The sequence below is a fragment of the Gouania willdenowi genome, chromosome 13 (assembly GCF_900634775.1).
Source record: "Gouania willdenowi chromosome 13, fGouWil2.1, whole genome shotgun sequence".
Lineage (NCBI taxonomy): Eukaryota > Metazoa > Chordata > Actinopteri > Blenniiformes > Gobiesocidae > Gouania > Gouania willdenowi.
Genome location: NC_041056.1, coordinates 43,379,874 through 43,395,387, shown reverse-complemented (window position 1 = coordinate 43,395,387; position 15,514 = coordinate 43,379,874). Strand labels below are relative to the sequence as shown.

General features: G+C 39.1%; 1 protein-coding gene across 1 annotated transcript in view; it reads left to right on the top strand.

Annotated features, from left to right (window-relative positions):
* Positions 1-13,875, top strand: part of sorl1 (sortilin-related receptor, L(DLR class) A repeats containing) — a 119,255-nt gene extending 105,380 nt beyond the window's left edge. The window contains 10 exon segments of the mRNA XM_028464750.1: positions 1,175-1,257; positions 1,333-1,423; positions 2,814-3,007; positions 3,427-3,546; positions 4,802-4,966; positions 5,689-5,863; positions 6,466-6,572; positions 8,521-8,710; positions 11,257-11,472; positions 12,846-13,875. Coding sequence (XP_028320551.1) covers positions 1,175-1,257; positions 1,333-1,423; positions 2,814-3,007; positions 3,427-3,546; positions 4,802-4,966; positions 5,689-5,863; positions 6,466-6,572; positions 8,521-8,710; positions 11,257-11,472; positions 12,846-12,913 — 1,409 coding nt within the window. The 3' untranslated portion in view covers positions 12,914-13,875.
* Positions 13,876-15,514: the final 1,639 nt, after the last annotated feature.

Sequence of the window (15,514 nt, the reverse complement as noted above, 5' to 3'; positions counted from 1 at the left end):
TGTATGGGGGGGGCGATGGTTGCCTCTCGGCTTGGGATCTTGGGGGCGTTCGGGGGGCTGCTTGGCCGTGGGGTGGTCGCCGGGGGCCCCTAGATTGCCCGCTCTTGCAGCTGGCCTGGCTGCTTCTTCGGGCCCGGGGGCGGCTCGTGGGTTTTGCAGTGGCGGTTCTTGGAAATACATTTGTCATGGATGCACTGGCCTTGGGCTGTGGGATAACACTCATACTGGGCTCAACCATAGACACGTTGTTCCCAAATACCTGTTTTATGGAATTTCCACTCACTTCTTCCTCTGTTCACAGCCACCACCATTATTCCTAAACCGCACACTGGTCACCAGACTGGCTTGATAACACAACAATAAGCACAATATACACAACCACAATTTCACATCGCATCACTTGAAACCTATCGACTACTCCCCACCCATTCCATTTCCTATCTTGTATCCCTCTTCCCTGTTAACTTCCCCACCCCTCTCCAACCCCTCACCTTGGTGTAACACTGCCCTCTCTTTTTTACATCCTCCCTTTAATAAAGTATTTCTTACCCTTCCCTAGGGAGGGCTGGTGATGGTCACAATTATGCAATGAAATAAATAAATTTATTTAATTGCAATAACAAAATATGCATTGCTGTTAAAAGATTGCACTTCTTGTAGTGTTAACCTTCAACAGCATGTGCAGACAAGGTAAAAAAAAATAAAGGAAGGTTGTGGTCATTATACGGGTGGATTAAAGGATTGTTTTTTCCCGTTCTCCGTGTTATTATCACATTATAAAAAAGTTCAAAAAATTGCAGGAATTAGTGCTGGTCTCAAATGGTCTTGACGGAAAATCTCGAGTCCGGGCAGCCCGAGTCTGAGACAAGACCGAGTCAAAATGCTTCCGAGACGAGACCGAGACCTTTAAAATTTGGTCCCAAGACAGGTCTCGACTACTACAACAACACGACCGAAACTTACCCATAACCATAAGTTATGGAGACATTTCTCACTAGAAATGTCATAAAAACAATTGTAAAGCCACAGTCTATCTTGAAATAAGGCAATTATGTGACGCTAAGGGTCTGACCTGAACCCCACAATGTGCCAAGTTGGGAGTGAGAATGTTTTGGTTTAATCAGTGAGTGAACCCCCGCTGTAACTGATGTGATGTGTTCTTCTCCTCCTACAGCGGTGCCCCCTCCCTCAGTGATCGTTGACACCATCACTTCAGACTCCATGAGCCTCTCATTCAGTCTGAACTCCCAGTATGATGTAAGGATCCTGCTCCCTCTGCTCCATGTGTTCACTCTGTGTCTGTGGTAGTGATGGAACTCTTTCTGTTTTCAGGTCAAACACTATGTGGTGGTTCTGTCCTGGCAGTTTGACTCTCATGTGAAGGAGAGCAGGAACCACACAGTGATGGGGGAGGTCTTTAAAGGTACTGGTCCTACTAGGACAATAAAACAGCTTTGTTTAAAGCTGCAGTATGTACACTTGTTTTTGTTAGTGCTGTCAATAGATTAAAAAAATTGTGCAATTCTTATACAAAGCCCTCAACCTAAATGAAATGAAACAACAGGTCCATATGTAGTGCTATAACACATCCTAAACAGTAAGAACACTTTTATGATCAATACAATTCATTTGTCACTCATGAATTTATTAATTTTGGTTCTGAACCCAGTCTGAGTGTCCAGTGTGGATTGGAGACACTGTCTGCTCCACTAGGACCATTTTCCCTTTTAGCTGCTACATGTTAGCATTGAGGTGCTAGCTGCTACATGTTAGCATTGAGGTGTTAACTGCTACATGTTTATAACTAAGGTGCTAGCTGCTATATGTTAGCATTGAGGTGCTAGCTGCTACATGTTAGCACTGAGGTGCTAGCTGCTACATGTTTAGCATTGAGGTGTTTGCGGCAATATATTAGCATTGAGGTCTAGCGACTACATGTTTAGCATTGATGTGCTAGCTGCTACATGTTTAACATTTAGGTGCTAATTGTTACATGTTAGCATTGAGGTGCTAGCTGCTACATGTTAGCATTGAGGTGTTAACTGCTACATGTTTATAACTAAGGTGCTAGCTGCTATATGTTAGCATTGAGGTGCTAGCTGCTACATGTTAGCACTGAGGTGCTAGCTGCTACATGTTTAGCATTGAGGTGTTTGCGGCAATATATTAGCATTGAGGTCTAGCAACTACATGTTTAGCATTGATGTGCTAGCTGCTACATGTTTAACATTTAGGTGCTAATTGTTACATGTTAGCATTGAGGTGCTAGCTGCTACATGTTAGCATTGAGGTGTTAGCTGCTACATGTTTATAATTAAGGTGCTAATTGCTACATGTTTAGCATTGAGGTGTTAGGTGCTACATATTTAACATTGAGGTGCCAGCTGTGACATGTTTAGCATTGAGGTGCTAGCTGCTACATGTTTAGCATTGAGGTGTTAGCGGCTACATGTTTAGCATTGAGGTGCTCACGGCTACATGTTTAGTATTGATGGACGAGCTGCTACATGATTAGCATTGAGGTTCTAGCGGCTACATGTTTAGCATTGATGTGCTAGCTGCTACATGGTTAGCATTGAGGTGCTCGCTGCTACATATTAGCATTGAGGTGCTAGCTGAGGCTAGCAGAGCTCCACTAACCCACAAACACTTTATCTAACAATTTTCACACAACTAGGCTTTAGTTTTCCATCCAGTGTTTTCATTTAAACTCAAAGACTTCTCGTCAGGTTCTACCGTTGTTATCTGTGCATCGATATTATGAGTATACTGGGAACTTGTGCAATGAGAAGTGTTTTTGTACCTTACCACAGCCACAAACTTGACTGCGGGGACCCTGTATGAGTTAGCTGTGTGGGCTAACACCAGGATAGGAGACAGTCCCAGTGCTCTGTCCCACCACCACACCAAAGGCTCCCAGCCTGAGAGACCCAGCCTCAAAACTAGAGTGGTGAACCAGACCTCTGTGGACCTCAGCTGGAGCCTCATCAGCACCTCCTCTGCTCAGGTGATTATTCACACTTATGGGCGTCGGCCTTGGGGAGGTTAAGGATACTGAGTTCCCAGGACCCAAGGCGGGGGGTCCAAAGCGGGGGACCTTGGGTCTTTGGTTCTTATAGTAGAACAGATTTTTAAAATGCAAGTAATGGATATGAAGTCATTAGGTTATTGTGATGAAAAAATAAAGCTTATATACTGTAATAATGCAAGAATACTGGGCAAAAAAAATATGAATAACTTACTGTAGGGGCCCGACACAGTGGTTTGTTCCCAGAGCCCAAAATGTGGTGCTTCGTCCCTGTCTGTAGCAGACAAAGAAGAATTAAAAAGGGAAACACCTAAAAGTTTCATCAGATTGATCAGACATTAATACCTAGTATTGATGGATTGATTGATGATTGTCTTCCTGTGGTGTCCTGTATCCAGATGTTTGGTGTGTTCTATGCCACTTCCTTCCTGGATCTGTACCGTCGTCCTCGTCAGGTCAGAACGTCTTCACTCAGCCTCACAGTGACTGTAGACACTGATGAACAGTTTCTGTTCCTGGTGAGTATCATTATTCATTATTAACCTCACTGAGGTTTATTATTCATTAAAGTGAACCTGTGGGAGAAACATGTTTAATGCAAAATATTTATTTTTTACATTATATTTTATGTCATATAATCTCCATAGTTTTAAAGTGTTTTTTTTGCACATAATAATGATAATACATCACATTTTTATAGCGCTTTTTTGGACACTCAAAGATGCTTTACATGATTTATGGAAAAGCCAGTTTTGAACAGCTGTTGACTGAGTAAGGGAGGGGTGGAGGCGGGCAATGTTGCGGAGGTGGAAGAAGGATGTTTTAGTGATGTGGTTGATGTGTGTTTGGTATGAGAGGGAGGAGTCTATTATAATGCCGAGGTTGCGTACAGAGGGGGAGGGGTGACATTGTGACCGTTGATGAGGAGGGTAAAGTTCTGGACAGAGGGGAGGAGAGATGTGGGGCCGGTGATGAGGAGTTCTGTTTTATTACTTTTGAGTTTAAGAAAGTTATTGTCCATCCAGGTTTTGATATTGGAGATGCAGTTAGTGATGGTGAAGATGTAACTGGGGTGATGGATTTGGTGGAGATGTAGAGTTGGGTATCATTGACGTAGCAGTGAAAGTGGAGTCCATGGTGGCAAATGATCTGACCGAGGGGAAGCATTTAGATGATAACGAGGAGGGGCCGAGCACTGAACCTTGAGGGACACCGTGGGTGACGGGGGAAGTGTGGGAGCTGCAGTTGTTGACAGAGACGAAGTGGTGACGGTCAGAGAAGTAGGAGGTGAACCAAAGGAGTGCTGTGCTGGAGATGTCCAGTGATTGTAGACGGTGGAGGAGAACAGTATGGTCTATTGTTTAAAATGCAGCGGAGAGGTCGAGGAGGAGGAGGATGGATAAGGAGCCAGAGTCAGCTGTGAGGAGGAGATGTTTGTGCTGTGGTGTGAACGGATTGAAATGTTTCAAAGAGATGAGAGGAGTGGAGATGTTGGTGGAGTTGGAGATTGGAGATGGGTCTGAAGTCATATTTTATTGACTGGTTATAAATTAAACACAATTTCTACTACAGGTACACTTTAATAATTTAGCGTTAGATTTAATTAATGCAGATAGAAAGTAAACCATGACCACACCCACATCCTGTATGCATGTAGGCAGAGGTCACATGGTTCACTCTGTGATGTTCAGAGGTCACATGGTTCAGTGTGTGATGTTCAGAGGTCACATGGTTCACTCTGTGATGTTCAGCGGTCACATGCTCCGCCCACAGGTCCGGGTGGTCTCTCCGTTCCTGGGTCCTCCCTCAGACTACGCGGTGGTGAAGATGATTCCCAGTGACAGACTTCCTCCCAGGAACCTCCACCGTGTTCACGTAGACCAGACCCAGGCCACGCTGAAGTGGCAGCCGCCCTACGACTCCCCCAACTCTAACCTGGTAGGACACGCCCACATTCACCTCAGCTTTGAAAGCCTTCAGTTAAACAATCATATAATATAATATTAATAATATAATTTACAAAACACAAAGGCAGCTATACGAGAAAATAAAATATAGTCACTTTGACCCATGTCTTAAATCAGTGTCCACACCATAAATATTAAAACCAATATATTCATTGATTATGAATCCTATCAAGGAAATGATTAGATGATAAACTAAATATATAATAGATAATATTTATTAGTGTATTTTACAGCTGATCATAGACATGGATCAAACTGACCTGTTAGCATTAGAGATGCTAACAGAAAGCTAACACAAAAGGAAGGTTATGTTTAATAAGGTTATTTATTAAAAGCTCAGTAATTGTGATTAATTGAAATTGTAGAATGTAGAATGTAATTTTCAGGGGAAAATGATAATTGTAATTTTAGTTATAATTGGAAAAAATGCTGGTCAATGTAATCAGAATTGTGTTGTAATTGAACATGGATAATTGAAGACGTAATTATAATCTAGAAATGTGACCCCAACCCTTACCCTTACGATTACAACAGAAACAGAGTTTTCAATTACAATTGTAATTACACCATGATTGTAATAATGATGAATTACTGTATGTAATTAGAGTTATAGCTGAGCCCAGCCCTGCAGGTCAGTCTAACGTTAGGTAAAGCAGTGAGTCTGACTGATGTGTTTGCTCCACTTCCTGTCAGACGTATGTGATCCACGTGCGTGATGTGATCCGTAAAGTAGAGCGTGACTACAAAGTGAGTTCTCAGAACAACACGGTGGAGTACGTTCTGAAAGGTCTGGAGCCTGGAGGACGTTATAGCATCTCTGTACGACTACGCAACATGACCAAGGAGGCCAGCTACACTCTGAGCACAGGTACACACACGCACATCTGCACACACACACATTAGTGGGTAAACTCATACACACCAGTCCATCCCACGTGTACATGTCTAACTTTCACTAAACCTTTAAAAAGCCTCAGTAGAGAGAGAGAGACAGAGAGAGAGAGAGACAGAGAGAGACAGAGAGAGAGAGAGAGACAGAGAGAGAGAGAGAGAGAGACAGAGAGAGAGAGAGAGAGAGACAGAGAGAGACAGAGAGAGAGAGAGAGACAGAGAGAGAGAGAGAGAGACAGAGAGAGAGAGAGAGAGAGAGAACGTAAAACATGAGTGTTTCTGACCTGAGGGTCACATGATCAACATTCCTGTTAGTATTTAGAATAATGAACTGTAATGTTGTTTGGTGTGTTTTTCAGGTATTTTTGTAGCTTTTGTTTGATTTTGGAGCAAATTTGTGTTTTTACTCTAATTGTGCATTTTTCTGTCATTTTGTGTATTTTTGCTGTTGTTTTATGACTATAGACTCATTTTTGGTTTTTACTTTCAAAGTTTACACCACATTAGACAGAGGTGTGCATGTAAAGCAAAGGACGGTGGACTAGCTGAGGTTCTAAAGTAAATTCTGTGTTCCTGCAGTTCCTCTCCAAGCTCCAGAGGCTCTGAAAATCCTGACTGAGAAAGACCACGTGTTCCTGTTCTGGAAGAGCCTGGCAGTCCGAGAGAAGGGCTTCAATGAGAGCAGGGTGAGCTAACAATGCTAATAACGCTAGTAATGCTAGTAACCAGTGACGTGCCGTGACCACTAGGGTTGGGTAGGCACATTGTAAATCTAGACCACCAATGACAATTTTATATGTTTCTACTGGCAAGTGTTAATTCAATTCAATTCAACTTTATTTGTATAGCGTAATTTACAACAAAGTCATCTCAATGCGCTTATCAAAATATAAAATTCATAATAATAAAGAAAAAACCCAACAAGATCCACATGAACAAGTATTTATCATCTAACAAAATCAACATCATAAACACCATTAAAGAAACATAAACATTATTTAATATAGCCTCCATACTCTCCAACAACATATATCTCATGACACGACAGCACATCTGTTGTTTGTGTTGGAAACACAGAAACATGGAGAAAATGACAACAACAACAACTCAGAACATCCTCAGTGAGGAGCATCCACAAAGTCAATCCTTCTTTTTGTTCCATTCACTGTAGAAAGAACCAACAATGTTCTGACCTTAGCTTTGCTGAAGGTCTGGTAGCTCAGGTGTTGGTCTCCATCTTTTAAAAGCTGTAGTTTTTCCTCTAAACAAAGTTTATATATCGTCTCTAGCGCTGTCATCATGTCTGTAGTGCTATCCTGCCCACTAGCTAGAGAACGTAGCAGCAGTGGTCACATGGCATCGATTCACTAATGCACTGTGAACATACGTATAGCATTTAGCATAGCACGGTTTTCATCTTGGGGACCTGACTGCGCATGTGCAAACACATAAAAATCATGTAATGGGAACAAAGGCAGATGAGCAACGTGACTTTGTGAGGGGGCGTGGCCTCCCTCTGCCTTACAGTGGAGTGAGACTGTGCAGCTGTTCCAGGAAATAGTGCTGTTTAGTAATTTGGGCTATGAAACGCACAAAATGCGGACAATTACAAACTTATAGGTACTGTAGGCTGTTGGAAATGGAAAAATAAATAATATGTAATTAAAACAAATAATCAAAATATCAATTCTCCCTTGGGTAGGCACTGCCTACCTTGCCTACCCTGATGGCACGTCACTGCTAGTAACGCTAATAACGCTAGTGACTGCTCTAGTAAAACTGTCATGTCTCTTTACAGAACGTATGTTTACTGCATCAGTGGCTACGGGTTGTTCTTTTTTGTTTGTTACTTTATCTCCTATTTTATGTCATCACAGAAAAATAAGCAGAAAATACAGATTTCAAAAATAATAATAATAATAATCTGAATATATTCTCACATGCATGTTTTAGGAAAGTATCACAATCACACAGATGTTGCTTCCGTACACGTGGACAGAGACACACAAATGTCACTTCTCAGTGATGGAAATACATTTTGAGATAATAAATAATAATAATACTATTTAGTACTATTTAGTTGTTTAAGACAGTGATTCTCATCTGATGGGTCGGGACCCAAAAGTGGGTCGCGGGCCTGTACTGGTGGGTCACAAACAGCCGATCAAAAATAAATAAATGCTTAATGTCTCTCTTGTTGGACTTTTATTTTGAAGGAAGCCTTTGTTTGACAGGCACGCTGTGAAATGTTGCACAGGAGAATATATATATTTATGTTTTAAAAAAGATTATGTATGTGTGTTTTCAACAGCTATTTTACATTTGTTTGGTTGAATTCTAACGATTTAATGACCGTGACAGAAAGTGGGTCCCAGGGTGAGACCATTGTTTTTATTGATTCAGTCATATATTAACATACATTTAAACTAGAAAAATGTTGCTTCTTGTGTCAAATATTGTTAGGTCATTAATTTAGATTAAATAATTACAAAGTCTATTATTAATTAGATTAAAACAAAAATTCTACTAATAATATTTGATTAGGAAAAGACGACGAAAGAACAAAAGAAAAATTTGAAACAGAAAACCAGAGGCTCTATAAAGGTGTGTGTGTGTGTGTGTGTGTGTGTGTAGGGCTATGAGGTGCATGTGTTTGACAGCGTGACCAATCAGACGTCCTACCTGGGGAACACCACAGAGACCTACCTACGTATCAACACGCTGCGTCTGGGACACAACTACACCTTCTCTGTGCAGGCACGATGTTTGCTCAATGGTCAGCTGTGTGGGGAAGCTGCTCTGCTGCTGCACAACCAGCCCACAGGTAGGGGGCGCACCCACCCAACGCATCCAACCCATCCATTCCACCCAACGCATCCAACACTCAGCTTTACGCAGCAAAGCACAGATATTCTATCTAGTGTTTAAATGAAACAAAGTAAATGACTCTAATGAGGTTAATATTAAACATTATTAGAATGTCATAACTGTCAAGTTTTGGATTTGAAAATAAGGGACATTTTCTGACACCCACTACCAGTCGTCCCACCCACCCAACCAAGCTCCAGTATCTCTTATATATTAATATAGATGTACAATAAATGTAAAATATCCACTTATCAACCACTTACTAAATACAATAATGTGATTATAATCTGGTAGGTCGACCTTTATTAACATTAAAATACTGTAAACATTCCTACTAGGGCTGGTGATATGAACCAAAACTCATATCTCAATATATTTTCTCAAAATGGTGAAATATGATATAAATCTAGATAATTTATTAAATAAAGTCTGACCAGAAAAACAATTCTGGGTTAAATTTGCCACAAAATGTCACACAGGCTCATTTATTAATAAACATCTGATCAATATGTGACACTTATTAATCATCTAACTGAGCTTTACATGTTGTTCTGAGAAGTAAAAGCAGCGACTCCATAATAAGCTATAATATATACATATATATGAAATATTATAGTTTTCTATATCACCAAAATAGAAAACTCGATACATCTTGAATCTCGATATATCGCCCAGCCCTAATTCCTAAATTATAAAACAGCCTAAATAAAAACATAAATGTGTATATGAAGTTCATGTTTATTTAATATACTTACAGTTTATATACAAGTCAACATGTTGTATATTTACTGTTAATTTCACTTCATGATTTTTCATGGTGACTTACGTGGTTCCTTCCTCTGTGGTAGACGTTATAATATGAGTTATTAATCTAACAGAACGTGTAACTGTGTCACATCCTGATGGTCTTTATGAAGATAAACTCTATGTTATATTTTACAACATATTTACACCAGTTCTTTGTTTTTATCACCAGAACGTCTTCATTATCATCTCTGTTCTGTTGTTTCTGGGTTTATTGCTGATGTCATCACTAATCTAATCTAGTCTAATCTAATCTAATCTAATCTAATCTAATCTAATCTCGCGAGAACTGTCACTCAGGCCATTTCAGGTGGAAGTTCTCACGAGGCTAGTGACGGCGTTCAGTTTAGTAAGACATATTTTAATCATTACAATAAAATACAGGATATTTATGGGAAAATAATAATACGGGAAGATGGCGGGAAAGAGGGATAAAATACGGGAGTTTCCCGGTTAAAACGGGATACTTGACAGGTGTGGAATGTTCTCCCTGATTTATTCTCTAACTTTAGCCACCAGAGCGTGTCAGTGCACTGTTTAAGAGAGAGTAAAAGTCCCTTAGGAGAGCTCTTCTTCTCTGCTTCATTGTCAACTACCAAACCTCAGAGTTGAAACTGTCGCCCCCTGTGGTCACAGCTGTTTTATCCTCTTTCTGTAAAAAAAGGTTTACATCAACATCTTTAACTTTTCCTGATGTTTTTGTAGAGCAACTAAAAGCAGCACAAGTTGTTATTGTGACTGAAAAAGTTACTAAATGATCTAAAAATCTGTTAAATAATCTATAAATCAGGCTGAATGTTTCACTCTAATAGAAAACAATGGATGTTTACAGGCAGTGGGGCCGTGTGACATCATCAATCACATGATTTCAAGATGGAGGAACACAGGCTCTAAAACTGTAAAATAATCCTATCCTGTGTGTTTATTAGACACAGATTTACTAATAAGGACATTTAGAAGATCTTAAGACACATTTATGAAAACACTGGAGGATCCCTTTAACAACAGTGTTTTTCAACCTTGGGGTCGTGACCCCCATGTGGCGTCACCTGAAATATATATATAATATATATATATATATATATATATATATATATATATGTATATAGTATATATAGCATATATATATATGCTATATATACTAACCAAAATTATTAAAAGAAACACACACAAAAATAACAGAAATTTACCAAAAAGACGACAAAAATAACACAATAATACATACAATTGGAACAGAAACGCACAAAATTCACAGAAAGTTGCACAAGACGACTAGAAATAGACAAAAATAACAGAGAAATGTATTAATTGACAACAAAAATACACAAAAGGCCTCAAAGAAACATGTCAAATTAACTACTGATTAACAAAATATATATTTAAATTGTTAAATTCTTATTATCATTAAATTATTTTTAAAATTAAAACACGACACACAATCTTAAACAACTGTTTTCTATGCTGTTACTTTCTCAAGTTTAAATCTAGTTTAAATAAAACTGAGTATAAAAATATCTGAGCTTCTCATGATCATAAACTAGTCTAGAAAAAAAATGTCTTTGAGGGTCACCAGAAATGTGTGATTATGAAATTTGGCTACGATCCAAAAAGGGTCAGGAACCACTGTTTTAACACCCCAAATCTTATTGTAGCAGGTAGGATTGACTGTAATGACATCACTTCCTGTTCTTTATCCAGGGGCCAGTGATGCGTCCCGTACTGAGGGCCACTCAGGGGACATGGCTGCTGTGGTGGTGCCCGTTCTCTTCCTGCTGCTGCTGGGCGTGTGCGCTAGCTTGGTGGTTCTCTACCTCAGACACCGACGGCTACAGAACAACTTCACAGCGTTCGCTAACTCTCACTACAACTCTCGTCTGGGCTCAGCCATCTTCTCCTCGTCTGGAGACGAACTGGGTAATAAACACACACTACACATATGTGTAACACACACTACACATATGTGTAACACACACTACACACGTGTAACACACACTACACACATATGTGTAACACACACTACACATATGTGTAACACACACTACACACATGTGTAACACACACACTACACACACATGTGTAACACACTACACACATATGTGTAACACACTACACACATATGTGTAACACACACTAGACACACATGTGTAACATACACTACACACATGTGTAACACACACTACACATATGTGTAACACACACTACACACATGTGTAACACACACACTACACACACATGTGTAACACACTACACACATATGTGTAACACACACTAGACACATATGTGTAACACACACTACACACATATGTGTAACACACACTACACACATATGTGTAACACACACTACACACACGTGTAACACACACTACACACATATGTGTAACACACACTACACACACGTGTAACACACACTACACACATGTGTAACACACACTACACACATGTGTAACACACACACTACACACACATGTGTAACACACTACACACATATGTGTAACACACACTAGACACATATGTGTAACACACACTACACACATATGTGTAACACACACTACACACATATGTGTAACACACACTACACACACGTGTAACACACACTACACACATATGTGTAACACACACTACACACACGTGTAACACACACTACACACATATGTGTAACACACACTAGACACATGTGTAACGCACACTAGACACATGTGTAACACACACTACACACATATGTGTAACACACACTACAAACATATGTGTAACACACACTACACACATGTGTAACACACACTACACACATATGTGTAACACACACTACACACATGTGTAACACACACATGTGTAACACACACTACACACATGTGTAACACACACTACACACATATGTGTAACACACACTACACACATGTGTAACACACTACAAACATATGTGTAACACACACTACACACATATGTGTAACACACACTACACACATATGTGTAACACACACTACACACGTGTGTAACACACTACACACATATGTGTAACACACTACACACATATGTGTAACACACACTACACACAGGTGTGTAACACACACTACACATATGTGTAACACACACTACACACATATGTAACACACACTACACACAGGTGTGTAACACACACTACACACATATGTGTAACACACACTACACACACTACACACAGATGTGTAACACTACACACATCTAACAGTGTTCTAATCAATGACTTTGATGGTAAACACGCTCCTCCTCTTCCTCCTCCTCTTCCTCTTCCTCTTCCTCTTCCTCTCCAGGTGATGAAGATGAAGATGCTCCAATGATCAGCGGTTTCTCAGACGACGTTCCCATGGTGATCGCGTAGCGACACCTGTGATGTGATGTCATCTTCTCTTTCTTCTCTTGTCTACGTTCACCTCTTTAGTCCCTCCAGTGAACAGCAGTGAGGAGGAAACCACACAGCTGTTCCATCACCGGGAATCCACCAGATTATCCAAACAATAGTAACAAAGAGAAAGAGATATTTTTCAGATATTACAATGCACTTTTTTTGAATGCGCAATAACTTATTTTTTATAATGTTAAATATGTATATGGGGTCACAGAAATGAGGAGGAGGAGGAGAACTGGGTAAACTGTGAAGGCTGTGAGTTAGATGAGTTAGATGAGTTAGATGAGTTAGATGAGTTAGATGAGAGTTAGATGAGTTAGATGAGTTAGATGAGAGTTAGATGAGTTAGATGAGTTAGATGAGGGCACCAGGGAAAGGAAGCCCTGACATGTGAACTCATCATCCATAAAGTCCAGCAGCCATCGTGGGAACCTTTAAAAATAAAACTAAGGGAGGTTATGATTTTATTCTTGTAGAAGAAGTTCAACTGAATCACAATCTGAGGGTTTCCAGAAATTCAAGATGGCGTCCAAGATGGCCGCCATAAACACCCAATTCTATAATTGGTCCTAATTTGGTCAATTTTAAACCAGTTTTATTGTGTAACATATCAAATATAGGGTTTTATGATGACCTTAAGGCTGTAGGTAATCATTTTATTCTGTTATTGCCGTCATAAACAATTTTTGTCCACAAATGGAAGGACATTTAAGTACATGAACAACACTACAAAGTACCCTTCATTGAGTAAACAACATTTCCATTATTTAAGAACATAACAATAATAAGAACTGAGTCATTCTCAGATCTTTATGTTCTTTTCTGTGGTTCGGGTCAATTATAATTGTATTTGGTAATTAATTAAACTTATGATGGAATTATTTTAATTTAATTCAGATAATTGACTTTGTAATTGTAATTGGCATGAAAATTATTATCATTTACAATTTAATTAAACACAAACCTGTTACAGTTCTATGGTTTACACACATACCTACTTAATAATTATTCAAATATGTTTCAGATCAACTTTTCCCACACCATAAATATTAATATCAATATACTGATTGATTATGAATCCTAACAAGGTAATCAATAGATGAGAAGCTAATTAGATGATAGATAATATTTATTAGTGTATTTTACAGCTAATTATAGACATAGGTCAAACTGACCCGTTAGCATTAGAGATGCTAACAGAAAGCTAACACGAGAGGACGGTTATGTTTAATAAGGATTATTTATTAAAGGATCAGTAATTGTGATTAATTGTAATTTGAACTTTAGTAATTGAGAAAGTAATTGTAATTGTCTTTCAGTGAAAACTAATTGTAATTTTAATTGTAATTGGGAAAAATGCCATCTATCCATCCTCAGACTCGCTTTGTTTTATTTCAGGGTTGGAAAAAATGGCCATTACTGTAATTATAGTTGAGTTGTAATTGAATTTTAGGAATGGAACATGGATAAGTAAAGATGTAATTGTAATTTAAAAATGTAATTGACCCCAACCCTGGTGGAGGATCGCTCTAACATCGATGTTTTTGTTGTCTGCACCTATTTAGTGTTTATATAATGAAACACGATCTGTGACAATAGACGCTATATTTGATGTTGTGTGAGATACATAATAATAAATCCATCAGTAAATGATCACCATGGTGATGACTGGCCTTAATGATGGACTGGATTCTCTCCTTTGCCTGTGTGGGTCAAAGTGTGGTTGGTGGGCCACTACGTCTACCATTAGACTGACGTAACGCTCAATATTCTTTTATTTTGAAACAAAACAAAGACAAACTATTGAAGAGAGAGAGATAGAGTTGTACATGGCCACGCCCCCAGAGAATACTGCTGCTAGTGTGTGAAGTATGTTTATCAGTCGTGGAAAATGTTTGAGAAAAAATTGACCAAATTAGGACCAATTATAGATTTAGGTATTTTGGCGGCCATCTTGGACGCCATCTTGAATCATCCAAAATACGATTCTGTGGAACTTTCTCCACCAGAATCAGTCAGAACCTGCTTAGAGGGGATTTTTACTAGGGTCACATGATGAACCGGACCAATAGGAGTGGTTTATTCCTTAACGCCAAAAGAAACAGGAAGTGGAACACAAGATGCAAAAAACCACATCCGTACATTTAGGATTAGATTAGTGTGTGTGTGTGTGTGTGTTTTCTTTATCTCATCTCATTGTCATATATACAGTATATATGTATAAATATATATATATATATCAACATGTTTAACGTCACCAGCAACAACCTCACTGTAGGAGGAAATGCCTGCACCTCATTGGCTCATTCTGTGTCACATGTTGTTGTTTTTGTAACTGGTTTGTTTGGGATTCTCAGGGAACTGTGAGAACAGAGAGGACAGCAGCACCATCAGCCCAAAGATTAGACACATCCATTCTTTTATCTGTAAGTTTGAATCCTGAAATATTATGACTTTATTCTCATAAAATTACAACTTTATTCTCAAAATATTACAACTTTAATATTGTAGTGCACAGACTATTCTTTATTTTAATGTGGCCCTAATACGCCGTCATAATTTGAGACCATTTAG